The sequence below is a fragment of the Equus przewalskii genome, chromosome 5 (genome assembly GCF_037783145.1).
Source record: "Equus przewalskii isolate Varuska chromosome 5, EquPr2, whole genome shotgun sequence".
NCBI lineage: Eukaryota > Metazoa > Chordata > Mammalia > Perissodactyla > Equidae > Equus > Equus przewalskii.
The window spans coordinates 42618179-42635218 of record NC_091835.1 but is presented as its reverse complement, the minus strand read 5'-3'; the positions used below and the strand labels follow the sequence as shown (position 1 = coordinate 42635218).

The 17040-nt window shown below is 38.1% G+C and overlaps 1 protein-coding gene across 2 annotated transcripts in view; it reads left to right on the top strand.

Moving 5' to 3' along the window:
* GRIN2B (glutamate ionotropic receptor NMDA type subunit 2B) overlaps positions 1 to 17040 on the top strand; it is a 402656-nt gene that overhangs the window by 109950 nt on the left and 275666 nt on the right. For both annotated transcript variants that reach the window (XM_070619140.1, XM_008518527.2), the window contains one exon: positions 11327 to 11755. In XM_070619140.1, coding sequence (XP_070475241.1) covers positions 11345 to 11755 — 411 coding nt within the window. In that variant the 5' untranslated portion in view covers positions 11327 to 11344. The remainder of the gene's footprint in view (positions 1 to 11326; positions 11756 to 17040) is intronic.

The window sequence follows — 17040 nt, the reverse complement described above, 5'->3', positions numbered from 1 at the left end:
TTTATTTTGGATCTGTTTTGCACAGTTGAGTTAATCGTACTTCTCAGTTCATGGCACACTTTTGTTATTGGTTCAGATAAGGATGTCTTGATTAATTAATTAGTTTTTATGTAACTTTATTCTTCTATATACATTTTAGAATAAGTTAATACAGTTCCTTAAAAGATCCTACTGTTTTTTTGGTAGGAGTTGCCTTGAAATTATAGATTATTTTTGGAGAAAATAGGACTCTCTAAAATACTGTTATCTCATTCATGAAAGTGGTACATGATTACATTGTTCAGGTCTACTTTCATATCCTTTAATGGAGTTTCAAATTTTATCTGCAGAGGTCTTGGGTATTCTTTGTTAATTCCTAAATAACTTATAGTTGCTTTTGCTATTATGGCTATTATATGTTCTAGTTGGTTAAAAGAGAGCTGTTGATGTTTTCTAAGAGTATCATTTATCTAGCAATCTTGCTCTACCCATATTAAAACTAATAGTTTTAAAATTCTGTTGGATTCACTATGTAGATAACCATATTATCCATATAATACTAGTTTTTTCTCTTTCCTTCCCTTTTCTAAAACTTTTGTTTTCTTGACTTATTTTATTTACCGGAATCTCTAGTAACAGTGATAGCACTAACCTTGCCTTTTTCTCCATGTCAAAAAGAATGTAATCAAGAGTTTTTGTTATATACTATTACTAGGTAAAGACTGATGGTTTCCTTCCTTTCCTATTATCAAAGAGTTTTTAAAAAAAAACATATTCTAACATTTATATCATAAATAGATGTTTCCCTTAATCAAATGTTTTCTTCATTTTTTTGATATTAATGTAAATTCACCATGTTACTGCGGTGAATTAATTTGATTTCTATTCTGAAGTTAAGCCATCCTTGCATTCCTGGTATAAGCCACAATTGATTATGATTATTATTATTTTTAAAATATACCATTTGTTTTGGTTAGCTAATATTTTGTTTAGGATTTTTTTTTTTACCGTTATGTTTATAAGTGAAAGAGACCTATGATCATCTTTTCTTGTACTATAATTATCTGGATTTAGTATTAAACTGTCCTTATTTTTCTGTTTTTTTCAACTTGTATGAACAAGGCTCATTTCTTCCTTAAAAGTTTGATGAAGTGGCTGCCCTGGTGGCGTAGTGGTTAAGCTCAGGCACTCAGTTTTGGTGGCCCGGGTTTTGCAGGTTTGGATCCCAGGTGCAGACCTAGCACCACTCATCAAGCCATGCTGTGGCGGCATCCCACATAAAATAGAGGAAGATATGCACAGATGTTAGCTCAGTGACAATCTTCCTCAAGCAAGAAGGGGAAGATTGGCAACAGATGTTAGCTCAGGGCCAATCTTCCTCACAAACACAAAAAGTTTGATAGACCTCATCTATAAAACCATGGGTACCTGTTTTACTTTTCTTTTGGCAAAGATGAGGTGGGGTGATGGGGTTGTTTTGGTGGATTAGAATTGGAGGCCTTTGATAACCATTTTATTTTCTTTAATGGTTATTATTATATTCAAAATTTCTACATTCTTTTGAACCTCTTTTTGCTTTTTTTATTAAGTATTTTTACATTAAATTTTAAAAGAAAGTTTTCATAATATTCTTTTATTATTTAAAAATTTCTAAGGGCCGGCTCCGTGGCCCAGTGGTTAAGTTCTCATGCTCTGCTGCGGCGGCCCAGGGTTCGGATCCTGGGTGCGGACATGGCACCGCTTATCAGGCCACGTTGAGGTGGCATCCCACATCCCACAACTAGAAGGACCTGCAACTAAGATATACAACTATGTACGGGGGGGTTTGGGGAGATAAAGCAGAAAAAAAATTCTATTATATATGTTATTTTCCGTTTTCATTATCAATTTCATTTGTATTTTCTCTAGTTTTTCCTCAACTGGTCTTTCAGAACTTTTTCTATTGTGGCCTTTTAAAGGATCAGCTTTTGGTTTTGTTTTTGCTCTTTTCTTTGCTTTCTGTTTAATTAATTTCCGCCCTTATCTTTATTATTTATTCCTTCTTAGGGTTGACTGTTAATTGTTCAATAAGTAAAAATTTAATTACAATGAATTTTCATTTTCTTATAAGTAAATTTAAAGGTATAGGTTTTTCTCTGAACTGTTTTAGTCAAGCTCTAGAAATTTTGATATTTAATATTTTCTTCTTTCTATATATATATATATTTTTTTTTTGCTGAGGAAGATTCACCCTGAGCTAACATCTGTTGCCAATCTACCTCTTTTTTGTTGTTGTTTGAGGAAGATTAGCCCTGAGCTAACATCTGTGCCAGTCCTCCACTATTTAGCACGTGGGATGCCTGCCACAGCAGGGCTGACGAATGGTGTAGGTCTGTGAACCCAGGCTGCCAAAGCAGAGAGCACTGAACTTAACCACAATGCCATGGGGCTGGCCCCTAATATTTAATATTTTCATTGTCATTCTGTTCAAAGGATTTCTTAGTTTCTCCTATAATTTCCTTCTTAACCTTAGGGTTGTTTTTATTCTCTTTTTGCGTGAGGAAGATTGGCCCTGAGCTAACATCTGTGCCCATCTTCCTCTATTTTATATATAGGATGCCTGCCACAGCATGGCTTGATAAGTGGTGCATAGGTCCACGCATGGGATCTGAACCCATGAACCCTGGGCTGCCAAAACAGAGTGCATGAACTTAACCACTATGCCACCAGGCCAGCCCCTAACTTAGCTATTTTTTTTTACATTGTTTTTAACTTTTTCTTAAGATTATTATAGTTTACACCCTGTAGAATTTCAGTTGTACATTATTGTCAGTCATGTTGTAGCTGCACCACTTCACCCTGTGTGCCCTCCCCCCACCCCCCATTTCCCCTGGTAACCACCAGTCAGTTCTCTTTGTCTATATATTTAACTTCCACCTATGAGTGGTGTCATACAGAGCTCGTCTTTCTCTATCTGGCTTATTTCACTTAACATAATATCCTCAAGGTCCATCCATGTTGTTGTGAATGGGGCAATTTTATCCTTTTTTATGGCTGAATAGTATTCCATTGTATATATATACCGCATCTTCTTTATCCAATCATTTGTTGATGGGCACTTAGGTTGCTTCCACATTTTGGCTATTGTAAATAATGCTGTGATGAACATAGGGGTGCATGGGACTTTGGAATTGCTGATTTGAAGTTCTTTGGATAGATACCCAGTAGTGGAATGGCTGGGTCATATGGTCTTTCTATTTTTAATTTTTTTAGGAATCTCCATACTGTTTTCCATAGTGGTTGCACCAGTTTGCATTCCCACCAACAGTGTATGATAGTTACTTTTTCTCCACAACCTGTCCAACATTTGTCACTTTTTGTTTTAGTTATTTTTGCCATTCTAACAGGTGTAAGGTGATATCGTAGTATAATTTTGATTTGCATTTCCCTGATGATTAGTGATGATGAGCATCTTTTCATTGTGTCTATTGGCCATCCGTATATCTTCTTTGGAGAAATGTCTGATCATGCCCCCTGCCCATTTTTTGATTGGGTTGTTTGATTTTTTGTTTTTGAGCTGTGTGAGTTCTTTATATATTATGGAGATTAACCCTTTGACGGATATATAACTTGTAAATATTTTTTCCCAACTAGTGGGTTGTTTCTTCTTTCAATCCTGTTTTCCCTTGCCTTGAAGAAGCTCTTTAGTCTGATGAAGTCCCATTTGTTTATTCTTTCTATTGTTTCCCTCATCTGAGGAGATATGGTGTCTGAAAAGATCCGTTTGATACTGATGTCAAAGAGTGTGCTGCCTATGTTTTCTTCTAGAAGACTTATTGTTTCAGGTCTAATCTTTAGGTCTTTGATCCATTTTGAGTTTATTTTTGTGAATGGTGAGAAAGAATGGTCAATTTTCATTCTTTTACATGTGGCTGTCCAGTTTTCCCAGCACCATTTGTTGAAGAGACTTTCTTTTCTCCATTGTATGCCCTCAGCTCCTTTGTCGAAGATTAGCTGTCCATAGATGTGTGGTTTTATTTCTGGGCTTTCAATTCTGTTCCGTTGATCTGTGCACCTGTTTTTGTACCAGTACCATGCTGTTTGGATTACTGTAGCTTTGTAGTATGTTTTGAAGTCAGAGATTGTGATGCCTGCAGCTTTGTTCTTTTTTCTCAGGATTGCTGTAGCAATTCGGGGTCTTTTGTTGCCCCATATGAATTTTAGGATTCTTTGTTCTATTTCTGTAAAGAATGTCATTGGGATTCTGAGTGGGATAGCATTGAATCTGTAGATTGCTTTAGGTAGAATGGACACTTTAACTATGTTTATTCTTCCAATCCATGTGCATGGAACGTCTTTCCATCTCTTTATGTTGTCATCCATTTCTTTCAGGAAAGTCTTGTAGTTTTCATTGTATACGTCTTTCACTTCCTTGGTTAAATTTACCCCGAGGTATTTTATTCTTTTTGTTGCAATTGTGAATGGTATTATGTTCTTGAGTTCTTTTTCTGTTAGTTTGTTGTTAGAGTATAGAAATGCTACTGATTTAGAAATGTTGGTTTTATACCCTACATCTTTGCTGTACTTGTTGATTATTTCTAATTGTTTTCCAATGGATTCTTTGAGGTTTTCTATATATAAGATCATGTCATCTGCAAACAGCGAGAGTTTCACTTCTTCATTGCCTATTTGGATTCCTTTTTCCTGCCAAATTGCTCTGGCCAAAACCTCCAGTACTATGTTGAATAAGAGTGGTGAGAGTGGACACCCTTTTCTTGTTCCTGTTCTCAGAGGGATGGCTTTCAGTTTTTGCCCATTGAGTATGATGTTGGCTGTGGGTTTGTCATATATGGCCTTTATTATGTTGAGGTACTTTCCTTCTATACCCATTTTATTGAGAGTTTTTATCATAAATGGGTGTTGGATCTTGTTGAATGCCTTCTCTGCATCTATTGAGATAATCATGATGGTTTTTGTTTCTCCTTTTGTTAATGTATTGTATCACATTGATTGACTTGTGGATGTTGAACCACCCCTGTGTCCCTGGTAGAAATCCCACTTGATCATGGTGTATAATCTTTTTAATGTATTGCTGTATTCAGTTTGCCAAAATTTTGTTGAGGATTTTTGCATCTATGTTCATCAGTGATATTGGTCTGTAGTTTTCCTTCTTTGTGTTGTCCTTGTCAGGTTTTGGGATCAGGGCAATGTTGGCTTCATAGAATGTGTTAGGAAGTGCTCCATCTTACTCAATTTTCTGGAATAATTTGAGAAGGATAGGTATTAAATCTTCTTTGAATGTTTGGTAGAATTCTCCAGAGAAGTCGTATGGTCCTGGACTTTTATTTTTGGGGAGGTCTTTGATTACTCTTTCAATTTCTTTACTTGTGATTGGTTTATTCAGATTCTCTCTTTCTTCCTGCTTCAGTTTTGGGAGGTTGTAAGAGTCTAAGAATTTATCCATTTCTTCTAGGTTGTCCAGTTCGTTGGCATATAGTTTTTCATAGTATTCTCTTATGGTCTTTTGTATTTCTGTGGTATCCATTGTGATTTCTCCTCTCTCATTTCTAATTTTATTTATTTGAGTCTTCTGTCTTTTTTTCTTAGTGAGTCTGGCTAAGGGTTTGTCAATTTTTTTTTTTTCAAAGAACCAACTCTTTGTGTCATTGATCCTTTCTCCTGTCTTTTTTGTTTCAATTTCATTTATTTCTGCTCTAATTTTTATTATTTCCCTCCTTCTGCTGACTTTAGGCTTTGTTCTTCTTTTTCTAATTCTGTTAGGTGTCATTTGAGATTGCTCATCTGAGGTTTTTCTTGTTTATTGAGATGAGCCTGTATTGCAATGAATTTCCCCCTTAGGACTGCTTTTGCTGCATCCCAAATGAGTTGGTATGGCATGTTTTCATTTTCACTTGTCTCCAGGTAATATTTGATTTCTTCTTTAATTTCTTCAATAATCCATTGTTTGTTCAGTAGCATGTTGTTTAGTGTCCACATTTTTGCCTCTTTCCCAGCTTTATTCTTGTAGTTGATTTGTAGTTTCATAGCATTATGATCAGAAAAGATGCTTGCTATTATTTCAACCCTCTTGAATTTGTTGAGGCTTGCTTTGTTTCCCAAGATATAGTCTATCCTTGAGAATGTTCCCTGTGTACTTGAGAAGCATGTGTAACTTGCTGTTTTTGGATGGAGTGTTCTATATATATCTATTAAGTCCAGCTGGTCTAATTTTTCATTTAATTCTTTAATTTCCGTGTTGACTTTCTGTCTGGATGATCTATCCATTGGTGTTAATAACCTTAGTTATTTTTAATAGTAAGTTTTAAAAAATTTTGGATATGTGATATTTTTTAGCTACTAAAAAAATTTATTTGTAGTTTAATCACATATAGAAAAATGGCAATTGTTTCATATTAATTTTTTGGAATTTATTGAAGCATTTTTTTAGATTGAATATTTTCCATGTACTGAAAAGAATATATGTTCTCTGTCGTATATGTATTTCTAGATATCTCAACTAGTTCAAGCTTATTATTTATGCTTTATTTTTTGATTGTTTATGTCTTTGTTTATATTTTGTCCATTGGATTTATTGTTTCTCCCAAGAGTAATCTTAGTTATTGCTTTATACATGTTAAGCCTATATTTTTGGATTCATATATGTTCATGATTATTATATCTTCTTGGTACTAGTAGGTGACATCTCTCATTGTCACTTTTGATGTTTTCACGTTGAAGTTTATTTTGTCTTGTTACTAAAATTTTGATAGATATTCCCTTACTGATCTCCAAAAAAGGTTATACTTATTTGTACTGCACTTGACTTATACCACATGAGATCCCTTGTTTCCCCACACTCTCTGACAAATTTTAAGGCCTGTGTATCCTAGCTTTCTGTCTTTATTGGTAGCTTGGGAAAAAGGACCTGTTGCATGGTTCTGGCACTTTTAATCTTCTTTTATTCCCTACCCATCATATTCTAACCACTGTCTCCATAACTAGGTCACTCCAAAGAGTGTCCTGACTATATTAAAGGATGGTTCTTGGAAAATTTGACTTAATCATCTATTAAATCACATTTTACCCTTCCTCTTGTGGTTGCCCAGTTTTCACTGAGGACAAGATTGGCCCACCTTCTCACTCAGATGTGTCTTCCCTTGGAGTCTACTCTGAGCAAAGAGTAAAGTGGTTCCTGCTATAGTTACCCTGCAGTTGTAGGCATGAGCATAGGCTGCTGTGGTCTTCTGCTTGCTGTAGATCTGGGTGCCACTCAGTTCAAGCTTCAAGGAGGCAGAGGGCCAGGAGGCGAACAGTTGACCCCCTAATCCTGTTGCTTTGTTGTTGGTTCTGCTTGTGTACCCTGGTGCCTGAATTCATAGCATGATTTGAGGATGCTGAGCTCCACTGATTCCCATACCAACCCTGGCCTGAATGACTCTTGAATTCTGCTACATGACTGGTAAACTGTCAGTGGAGTTTGCTGCTACCCTGACGCCCTTATATGACATCTTCTCTACAGAGTTATAACCGTTATGGACCTAATATCTCTTGCCCATTGTGAGACTTCCCTTAACATTCCCCTCAGACCCTCAGTCTGCCATTCTCTTTCTCTGCCTTTCACTTCTACCTCCCACATGCTGACTTTGTGCTTTCATAAATAGCTAGGCTCCTTGGACAACTTCTATGGAGGCTTAAATGTAACATCCTTTGCATCTGTAGAATATTTTATATTCTTCAAAGCACTTCCATCTTGTTGTTTGATCCTCACATAAACTCTTTCGGGTATGTAGGTTGGATATGTTATCCTGATTTTACTGATGAGGATATAGAGACAGTGATTAGGTACCTTGCCCATCCCTAGGCACTTAGTTAACGTGGGACTAGTATTAGGACACAGTTTGTTTTTGGTTGGTTATTTCGTTCATTTATTCATTCATATACTCATATTATATCGAGAGGCAGCAGAATAGAGAGAGCAAGGGTTTTAGGGACAGACAAACTTGATTTGAAACTTGATGCCATCCCTTATTAGCTGTGTGATTTTGGTCATGTACTTTTCCTCTCAAAAGATCGATTTCCTTGTTTGTAATATAGGGAAAAATTATGACGTAATGTTTATGTATGATTTAACACTATATGAAAATTACCTGGCAATAGTAGTGTCTGGCATATGAAAGGTTATAGGTAAAATGTTGTTATAAATATATAATATATAAAATAGGCTACTGTTATAGGTAAAAAGGGTTAAATATTGACAATTTTGTAGTGGTAGAAACTCAATGGCTACCATTATGGAGTCCTTCCCTATTGTATATGAGGCCCTGCTAGACCCCAAGAATGGAAACAGAAATGAGACAGGGTCTTCTTTGTGGGGCTGTGTCTTCTACTAGACTGTCGTCCTAGAGATTAGAGCCTATGTCTGTTGTATCCTTACACCAAGAACAGTGCTTGCTAGAAAGCTCAATAAATGCTTGCTGAACTGAAAAGGTCCCTGTCCACAAGGAGATTATCAAGTAGTTAAGATAGGCAGGCACATGATCATATAACTATAGTAAACTGTTACAGGTATTTGGTAGACACATGTAGGCTTTGGTGAGAGCTAAACGGAAACAGTACTCAGTTCTACCGGGGGAGGGTGAAGTGCAGTGGAGAAAAGAGGGCAAAGCTTCACAGGGCAGGTGCATCAAGACTAACACATGGTCTGTCCGTGGAAGGAAGCAAAACCAGTTTGCTTATCTTGGACTACCTGCTTACTTTCAACTAACCCCCTTCTAATGTGTGAAATTGAGTTTGTATTCAAAGCAGCTTCTTTGTCTCACAGTCCCTCTGTTACTGGTATCTCCCATAATGTGTTGCTTTTAAAGTGCTTTGCTCTATCCTGAGTATAAAAGAGACGCTCAGTAAAACCAGATTCTATTCTTTGAGAGTCACAACTAGCCATTGCATAACAAAGTATAATATATTGTGTAAGAAGAAATAGAGGAACACAAGAGATATTTTATAGAGAGAAAATAAAACATCAAAGTGGGAGAGTGTAGAGTGCATTAAAGTTAATAAACTGTTGTGGCAGAGTGGACCACTTTTCAGTGTGAAGGAATCTGATTTAATGACTGGTAACTGTAGGATTAGAATCTCGTTGGAATGAGGTTAGCTGCTAATTTTCCCAAATTCTAAATCTTTTGGTTTTTCTTGAGAACTAGTCCTTGAAAGTGAACAGATTATTATTATTGTTGTTGTTGTTGTTATTTTGCCAACAGCTCTTTGAGATGCTAAACCAATTTGTCTTCCTCTAAATATTCAGTGCTGTTCAACTCTATGTAGTGCTGCTTTACTTTAAGCTCTAGGAGGAGGAATTCAGGCCCTGGCTCTCTTGATAGATTGGGTACAGTTCATCAGCATGGGTTTCCAGGGCTTGTATAGTCATTCTCTGTTTCCACAGAGACACGGAGACCAGAAAACTGTCAAGAGTGAACTTTGCTCAGCCATGAACCACTGAGCTACTCGTCTTATTCGCAAGAGATAGACAAGGCAATCGATACAGGTCTCTTTCTTGGCAGTGTGGAAGGATGACTACCGCAGCAAGAGTTCCAAAATGTTTTCTGCCAAGAACTGGATTGGATTTTGTGCTTCTTCAGCCACAAAATGTCCCCACATCTTGCTCCCAAATCATTATTGCCCTTTGCAGTCGGTCTGCTCAGCCTGAATGCTTCCTTATCTTTCTTTATTCAATGCCCTCATTATTATTGTTTTCTTGTGTTAGCTAAACTCTCAAAGTTTTTGGCTGCCTAGTATGTTACCTTTTTTTCCAATCAAGCTGGAGATAATAAGCTGCATTTTCATCCTTGATTACACTCTCTCTCTTTGTAGAAAAATGAGAATTCCTGGTTCTAGTTTTGGGTACAGTTTGTAGAATATTTCCTTGGAGTATAAAAATGCTATGTTTGTGTATTGGCAGGCTGGTATTATAATATCATTGACCTTGGGAAAATTATATCACTGTTTTGAGCTTTAGTTTCTTCATTTGAGAAGGGAAATAAGATGACTAATTTATAGGGTTTCTATGAGGACCAAAGATATTGCATAGGAGGAAATGCCCAATACAGCACACAGCACATGGCAGATGTACAGTAAATGATTATTTAAAACAAATCAAAGCAACATAAGCAGAACCAGTTCTTTTTAAATAAGAAGAGCTCTTTGAGAATGGTGAGAAATGTAAAGAGAAATGACCAAACTCTATAGAGAGCTGTGTCCTCAGTCTGGTTCATAGTATAAGATTTAGGGGCATTTGTGGAAGTAAAAAGGCATGAGTTTGTTGTAGCTAAAGGTAGTGAGTTGTATGTAACCATGGAGTCAGTCATTTCAGGGAAGTCACTGCTGTAGGATGTCAAGGAAAATTTTTCAAAGGTGACTCTAACATTACTGCAGATATTAGTGGTATTTGTCCAAATCGCTATACTTTGATGCATAAACATATCAGAATAAAACTATTCCTTGCAATAGTTGGTGACGTAAGAGGCATGCACGGTGTAATGCAGTGGAATGTAAATTGGCCTAGAAGTCAGAAGGTCTGGGTTTACATTCGTTTCACTTAATTGATTGATGGTTTTGGACTTCTTAGCTTCTTTGAGCCTTAGCTTCAACATCTATAAAATGGGGATGGTAATATCTTTCTTATTTTTCCCCCTGTTGGCTTATTGTAAGGATCGATTGAGATGTTTTTAAAAGTACGCCCACATATTGGTTGTTTTTTTTGACTTGGTAGTAAGAGCCAGATACTAAAAGGGTTGCTGAAGAATTTTCAGGCTCTTGTCCTCTTTGGGGTGAACATGAAGTAAAGGCAGCAAGAATGTGGGGCTTATGTATCTGCAGCTCCCTCTATCCAGCTTATCCAGACCATGTTTTGTGGCTAACCTCTCCTGAGCCCATTTTGCTGCCCACTTTGCCTGGCCACTGCCATTCCATTGGCCAAAGAGCAGACTAGGATGGGTTGTGACAGGAGTGCCAGGGATCACACAGCAACAGTAAGACCCCTTCTTGGAGACTTCTGCGTTTATGCCCTTGGCATGACTGCCTGGACCACTTGCATCCGCTTTGCCTCATTTGTCTCTTTCTGTTTGCTGCTGATGGCTATACCAATAGCATCTTTTATTATCTTGCTCAAGGATTTCTGATGCTTTTGAAAGTTTTTTTTTTATCTCACTCTGCTGAGCCAACGTGAGAGATATGAGAGTAGGCTAGAAGATGGAAGTTGGGTTTGATGATCAAGAAAAGGAGATAAGGCCCTTGACTTGGCAGTATCAGCCTCTTCAAAGACAGGTCATGTAGTGTGGGTGTTGATTTAACCACTCTGTCTTTGTGTTTCCAGGGAGTCGACGAGTTGAAGATGAAGCCCAGAGCAGAGTGCTGTTCTCCCAAGTTCTGGCTGGTGTTGGCTGTCCTGGCCGTGTCAGGCAGCAGAGCTCGTTCCCAGAAGAGCCCTCCCAGCATTGGCATTGCTGTCATCCTCGTGGGCACTTCAGACGAGGTGGCCATCAAGGATGCCCACGAGAAAGATGACTTCCACCATCTCACTGTGGTGCCCCGTGTGGAGCTGGTAGCCATGAACGAGACTGACCCAAAGAGCATTATCACTCGCATCTGTGATCTCATGTCTGACCGGAAGATCCAGGGGGTGGTGTTTGCTGATGACACAGACCAGGAAGCCATCGCCCAGATCCTTGACTTCATTTCAGCCCAGACTCTCACTCCCATCCTGGGCATCCATGGGGGCTCCTCTATGATAATGGCAGATAAGGTAAAAGGGGGCTACAGTAAGAAGAGCCTGGGAGATTTGTATTGAGAACTAAATGATGCATTTGTTTTAATGCAAAACTTGATTATGAAAGATGGAAGGTAACCAGAATGCACTGAGTGTAATGAGACCAGGAATTAGTCTGATTGCTTAGAGGTGAAAATGGAGGAAAGACGCTGGTATCTAGAAGCTCCTGTAGTTTTGAACAGATTTGTGTGTGCATTTGTTGGTAAATGGATTCACTGAAATGAGTAGGAGATATTGGAGCTGTAGTTCTGTGATAGATTTTCTTCCAATATGTGTATACATAGCTCCTTCACAACTTTAAAATAAGGTGTGCTATATTTTTCCTTGGTAATACTTGTTCTCCCTGCCATACCAGTTTCAAGAATATAAAAAGAAAAATCCCTTGAGGCACATAATTTCTCTCCTTGAAGATACAGATGTTATGGAGAAGTATTTCTTGCTAAGGTGTCTAGGCTCATCACACGTTGATCTGCACTTTGAGTGGATTTTAATCCATAGAACCAGTAGCAGCTGCGTTTTCCCCATGCATAGATTTGAAGGTAATGGTTCTTAACCTTGGCTGCCTACTGGAATCACCTGAAGAGTTTTCAACACCGCCAGTGCCTGTGTCCCACCCTCAAAGATTCTGGTTCTTGGCCTGGGTTTCTGGATTTTGAAAAGCTCCCTAGATGATTCTAGTGTGCAGTTAAGGCTAAGGACCACTGCTTTAAAGTCTAAAATAAATCCTAGTGTCTCCTATATTAATATCATCTGACATTGAGGCTTATTCTCTAACTGCAGAAAAAGTGTTTTGTTTGTGGTTATGTTTTGTTTTACATTTTCACTTGTTCAGTTATTTTCCCTTGCTTTACTGATTATTGGTTTTTGTGTACATACAGCATTTCTCACATATGTATTGTCCTTTGCAGTCATTCATATCTTAGGATGATTCATTTCACCCCAAGTGCAATATTTATTGTTTTTTTATAACTTTGGGTTTTTAAAATAGTTTGCACCTTTGCATTGTCATCTTATACTTGTTAACATCACTTTGAAAACAGCTTTAGTTTTCTACTTAAAAGACATGCCTTGGGGTTAATGATGTTTGTAAACACTTCAAAACCTAGCACAGACACCACAAGCCTGCTAAGTGACCAGCTGAGAACCAGCACAGTGCAGGGCTTAACCCAGTGAAATAACCTTGCATGATCACTGTCGCCATCTGTTGGCAACAGTCAGAAATGGCTAGCATCTGTTTTGGAGCTTCCTCTATTCAATCTAGGAAAGGTCAAGTGGAAAGTGCTAAGTGGAGGAACTTCAGTAGCATATGAGAAAGATATTGTCCCATTCACATGGGCGTGGGTAAAGATGTTAGAAAACAAATGCTGGCATGAGAAGCCCATGCTAAGGGAAGTGGGATAAACTTAAGGGAAATGGAAAATATAGACTGTGGCAAAACCCATTGAGTTTTTGCTTCAGGTAGATTTTTTTTAACATCATTGTCCTTAGCAAATTATATTATATTTTAGCAGTGGGAGTTTGAGGGCACAATATGGCACTGAAAGAATGCCAAGATGGATGAGCCAAATTTTTGAATCATAAATAAGTGCGTACTTATTTTGAGAGCAAGGCAGGTGACAATCTTTTTTTTTTTTTTTTGCTTATGTGAGCTGTCATGCAACCGTGTTATTTCAGATCCACTGCTCCCTCCCCTCACTGCCTCTCCCCAGTTTAAAAGGTTATTGTCTAAACTGGTTGGTTGCTTCTCTGTTGTCTATCTTACAAATGCGTAATAACAATATAATAATATGAAGTAAGATGCACACCATGTGGAGAGCCTGGGCCCTTTGGTTCACCGATGTATTCTAGGTGCTTTAGAGTGTTTATCATAGGCTGGGGACATAGTGCTTTGCACTCATTATCTTTAGTACTTTTAACAATCCAGTGAGCTCAGTAGTAATATTCGTTTCCATTTGACAGATGAGGAAACTGAGCCTCAGAGACATTAAATAACATATCCAAAATGATGTAGCTAGTAAGTGGCAGCCAGGATTTGAACATTGGTTGCTGATTCCAAAGGCCATGCACTCTCTTGCCTCTCAAGAAAGTGGAGAGGCTGGTTAAGGTCTCACATACCTTCCTATTCTTTACTTTCTTCTCTGTTATATAGCATTGGGATGGAGGTTATCTGACTAAAAGTAATCCATCAATTGATTCATAATGGTAATACTGGAATCTGACTAGAGGAGAGAATTAATGAGGATACAAAATGATGTATCTCTCGGTGTAGCATGATTCCATAGAGAGTCCATTGGTTACTGCTTCTAGGGGTAACAGAGAGGATTAAGCCAGTGAGGTGGATTCTTTTAGGTCATTGTAATGAGATTCTTCTCTGGTCTCTTTCCACTTAGCCCCATCCTCCCCCATTGCAACCACACCCAAATATTCCATCTTTTCTTTTCTCTCTCCATCAAAAAAAGGAGGTGGGCAATGATTTTTAGGCAATTTCCTAAAATAGCCTAAACAGTATTTAACTGACTTTTGGAGTGAAAAAGATAAGTTTTCAAAAGGTAGGTAAGAGGAAGAAAAGGAAGAAAGAAGGAGGTCCTGATAACATGGAAGCTCAGCCACCAGGGGTTAAATGCCTGAATGGGCAGCTGGTGGTTGCAAAGGAGGGAGTAGCAGGACCCACCAGGACTGAGAGGGCAGCAGCGCCAAGGTTCCTGGGAGCTGTGCAGAGGGACCTTCACAGGCTTAAAGGATTTGCATGAAGGCAAGTAAAAAGAATCCCGCAGATCTCAGAGAAATAAACTTTTGGGGCAAGTTTCAGAAATAAAACACCTCTAATTCTAAGACCATTTTTCAAAATAGAAGTTTATTTTTAAGTATCATCAACATATTTTACAAACATGGAATGAGGACACAGAGTTTGACAACTATGAATCAACTATGGGGCAATAGGACAAAACATTTGAAAGTAGAACTGAAGCAGAAAATCTAAGAAATAAAACTGCTCTATGTTAAAGGGATAGTCTTCAAGGTATAGTTACCATCTGAAGGATGATAAATAAGTCTTCCATTTTGCTTCCCTCTTCTAGGAGATGGGTAATTACCTCTCCATTTTAACTTAGGTTCTTTTTTTTGTTAGTTTGTTTCAAATAAAACCCACTTATTAAGTGTCCTTGTGGAGGATTGTATTACAGGAATAAAGTCCCTGATTCAAGGAGTTTGTGATAGAAGAAAGCACAGTTATAAAGATTTTTGACAAAAGTAGAGACACAAGTTTAGCATCTAGTCAACTAACTTGTGCTCACTTTTTTTTTGCATATACTAATTAATCAGTACAAACATTAATTAGTGCTCTACTTTTCCAGTGAGGAAGTGCACCTTATGCCATGGTAGAAAGAAGCATAGGAACTGGTAGAGTAGAGCTGTTAAAAGTTCACAATTTGGAGTCAGATCTGGTTTTAACCATCATTTCCTAGATGTGGGAATCTGGACTACTTACCAACCACTTACTCTAAACTTTGGTTTCCTTGTCTATATAACGGAGGTGATAATATATCTGTTATAGAGTGTCGAAGATTAAATGAGATATTACATAGCAAATGCTTCCCTAAATGTCCAGCATAGCATTCAGTAGGCTAAGCTGAGGGTGATATGGAGCAATTTGAAGGGAGAGGTTTCAAGATACAGAGAAGGAATTGGAATTGAATAGTGTCATGCCCAATTGTAGAGACACTTCTGAACTGGAGACCAAACAAGAAGAGGGCTCAGGTGAAAGTCTGAGGAGGACCTTGAAGTGTGGGATGGGAGCCTTGGTCTTGCCCCACCATGGAAGCTGAGGCTCTTCAGCAGTGTAGCCATGCCATAGGCAAAAAGGGCATGTTCAGTTATAGAAGAGCTCTAACGAGGAAAGAACTGCCAGGCACTTGTAACAAAAGAGTGTTTAGAATAGTAACGGAGAACATTTAAAAATGTATAAGGTGATGTTTGGCAATCCCCACTTGAGTATAAAGAGTCTGTTTTGTTTTGCCTTGTTATAATTGCTTTTATTCTTCCCAAAATACTGGATTTAGGATGCCCATCTGAATCTAAATAATGAACTAGACGTATTTCCATTTCTTTCCAGAAGGTTTCTCTGATGATTTGCTGAAATCTTTCTTGGGTTTTCAGATTTTAGCTCAGAGAGGTAAAATAACTAATCCAGGATATCATAGCCTATGAGCAATGGGACTGGGATTCAAATCCCAGAAGTACGTGTTTTGAAGCTTGTGCTTTCTGTTTATACAGTTCTGCCTCACAAAGCCCTGAACTAAGAATTAGGCCTGAGTTTTAGTTTCCATTCTCATGAGCAGCTTTGGAAATTTGGGCAAGGAAATCACTTAAGCTACGTGATATTCAGTTTACAGTTTATAGGATTTGAATTTTGTTTTCTGCTCTACCCACTTTACGAAATTTTGAAGATAAAATGAAGTAAAGAGTGGTGATAGAGAATGACAGACTTATTGACAACTATTTTGTCACTTGCATTAGGACCAATGAAAATGGCTTAGGCAGGAGGTAGGAAGGAAAACAGAAAGTGAAAGTGAGAGTAGGATCGGGTGAGATGATGCAAGATTTAGTCTTTAATGCTGCAAGAATGGAAGAGAAAGGGTATGCTGCGTGAAGGGTCAGGGTCTGGAAATTGATCAGAGTGAAGTACAATAACTAAAACATACGTCATATTCCATATATTGTTCCTTGTTAAAGGACATACGGAAATATTCTTACTCTGGAGTCTGTTGCTATGATTCTTTCCTTTCTGAATTGCTTAGTTGAGAATTGATGCTTTGAATAGCACTCATTTTCTGTGCAGAGAGCCACATTTTGGAATCCAGCTGGGGCTAGGAAGATACTCCCTGCTCTTCTTTGGTCCTTTCTTTTCTTGCTCTCCCCACTACTCGCTATGCCCCCTCCCACACACACACCTAATGGCAATGTGTTTGGAGAGAGTGGCTGACCCAGCAGTGGTATGTGACACTGTAAATAGGCTTGCCTTCCAATCGCTCATGTGGGATTCCATATTCAACATAATCTTGAAGCCAAGAGGGCTATATTACTCATACTGTACTCTGTGCTTCTTCCCTAATTTTAGTGTCTTTTAGTTTTTTACCTTGCTTTTAGTTGTCAGTCATATGGCATTCCTTGGGACAGAATACGTCAAGAGCAAACTGTGGTTTTATAGCATTTCTTGGATGAGCAGAGTTAAGACATAGAGGTGGGAAAGGTCAGAGGGAAGA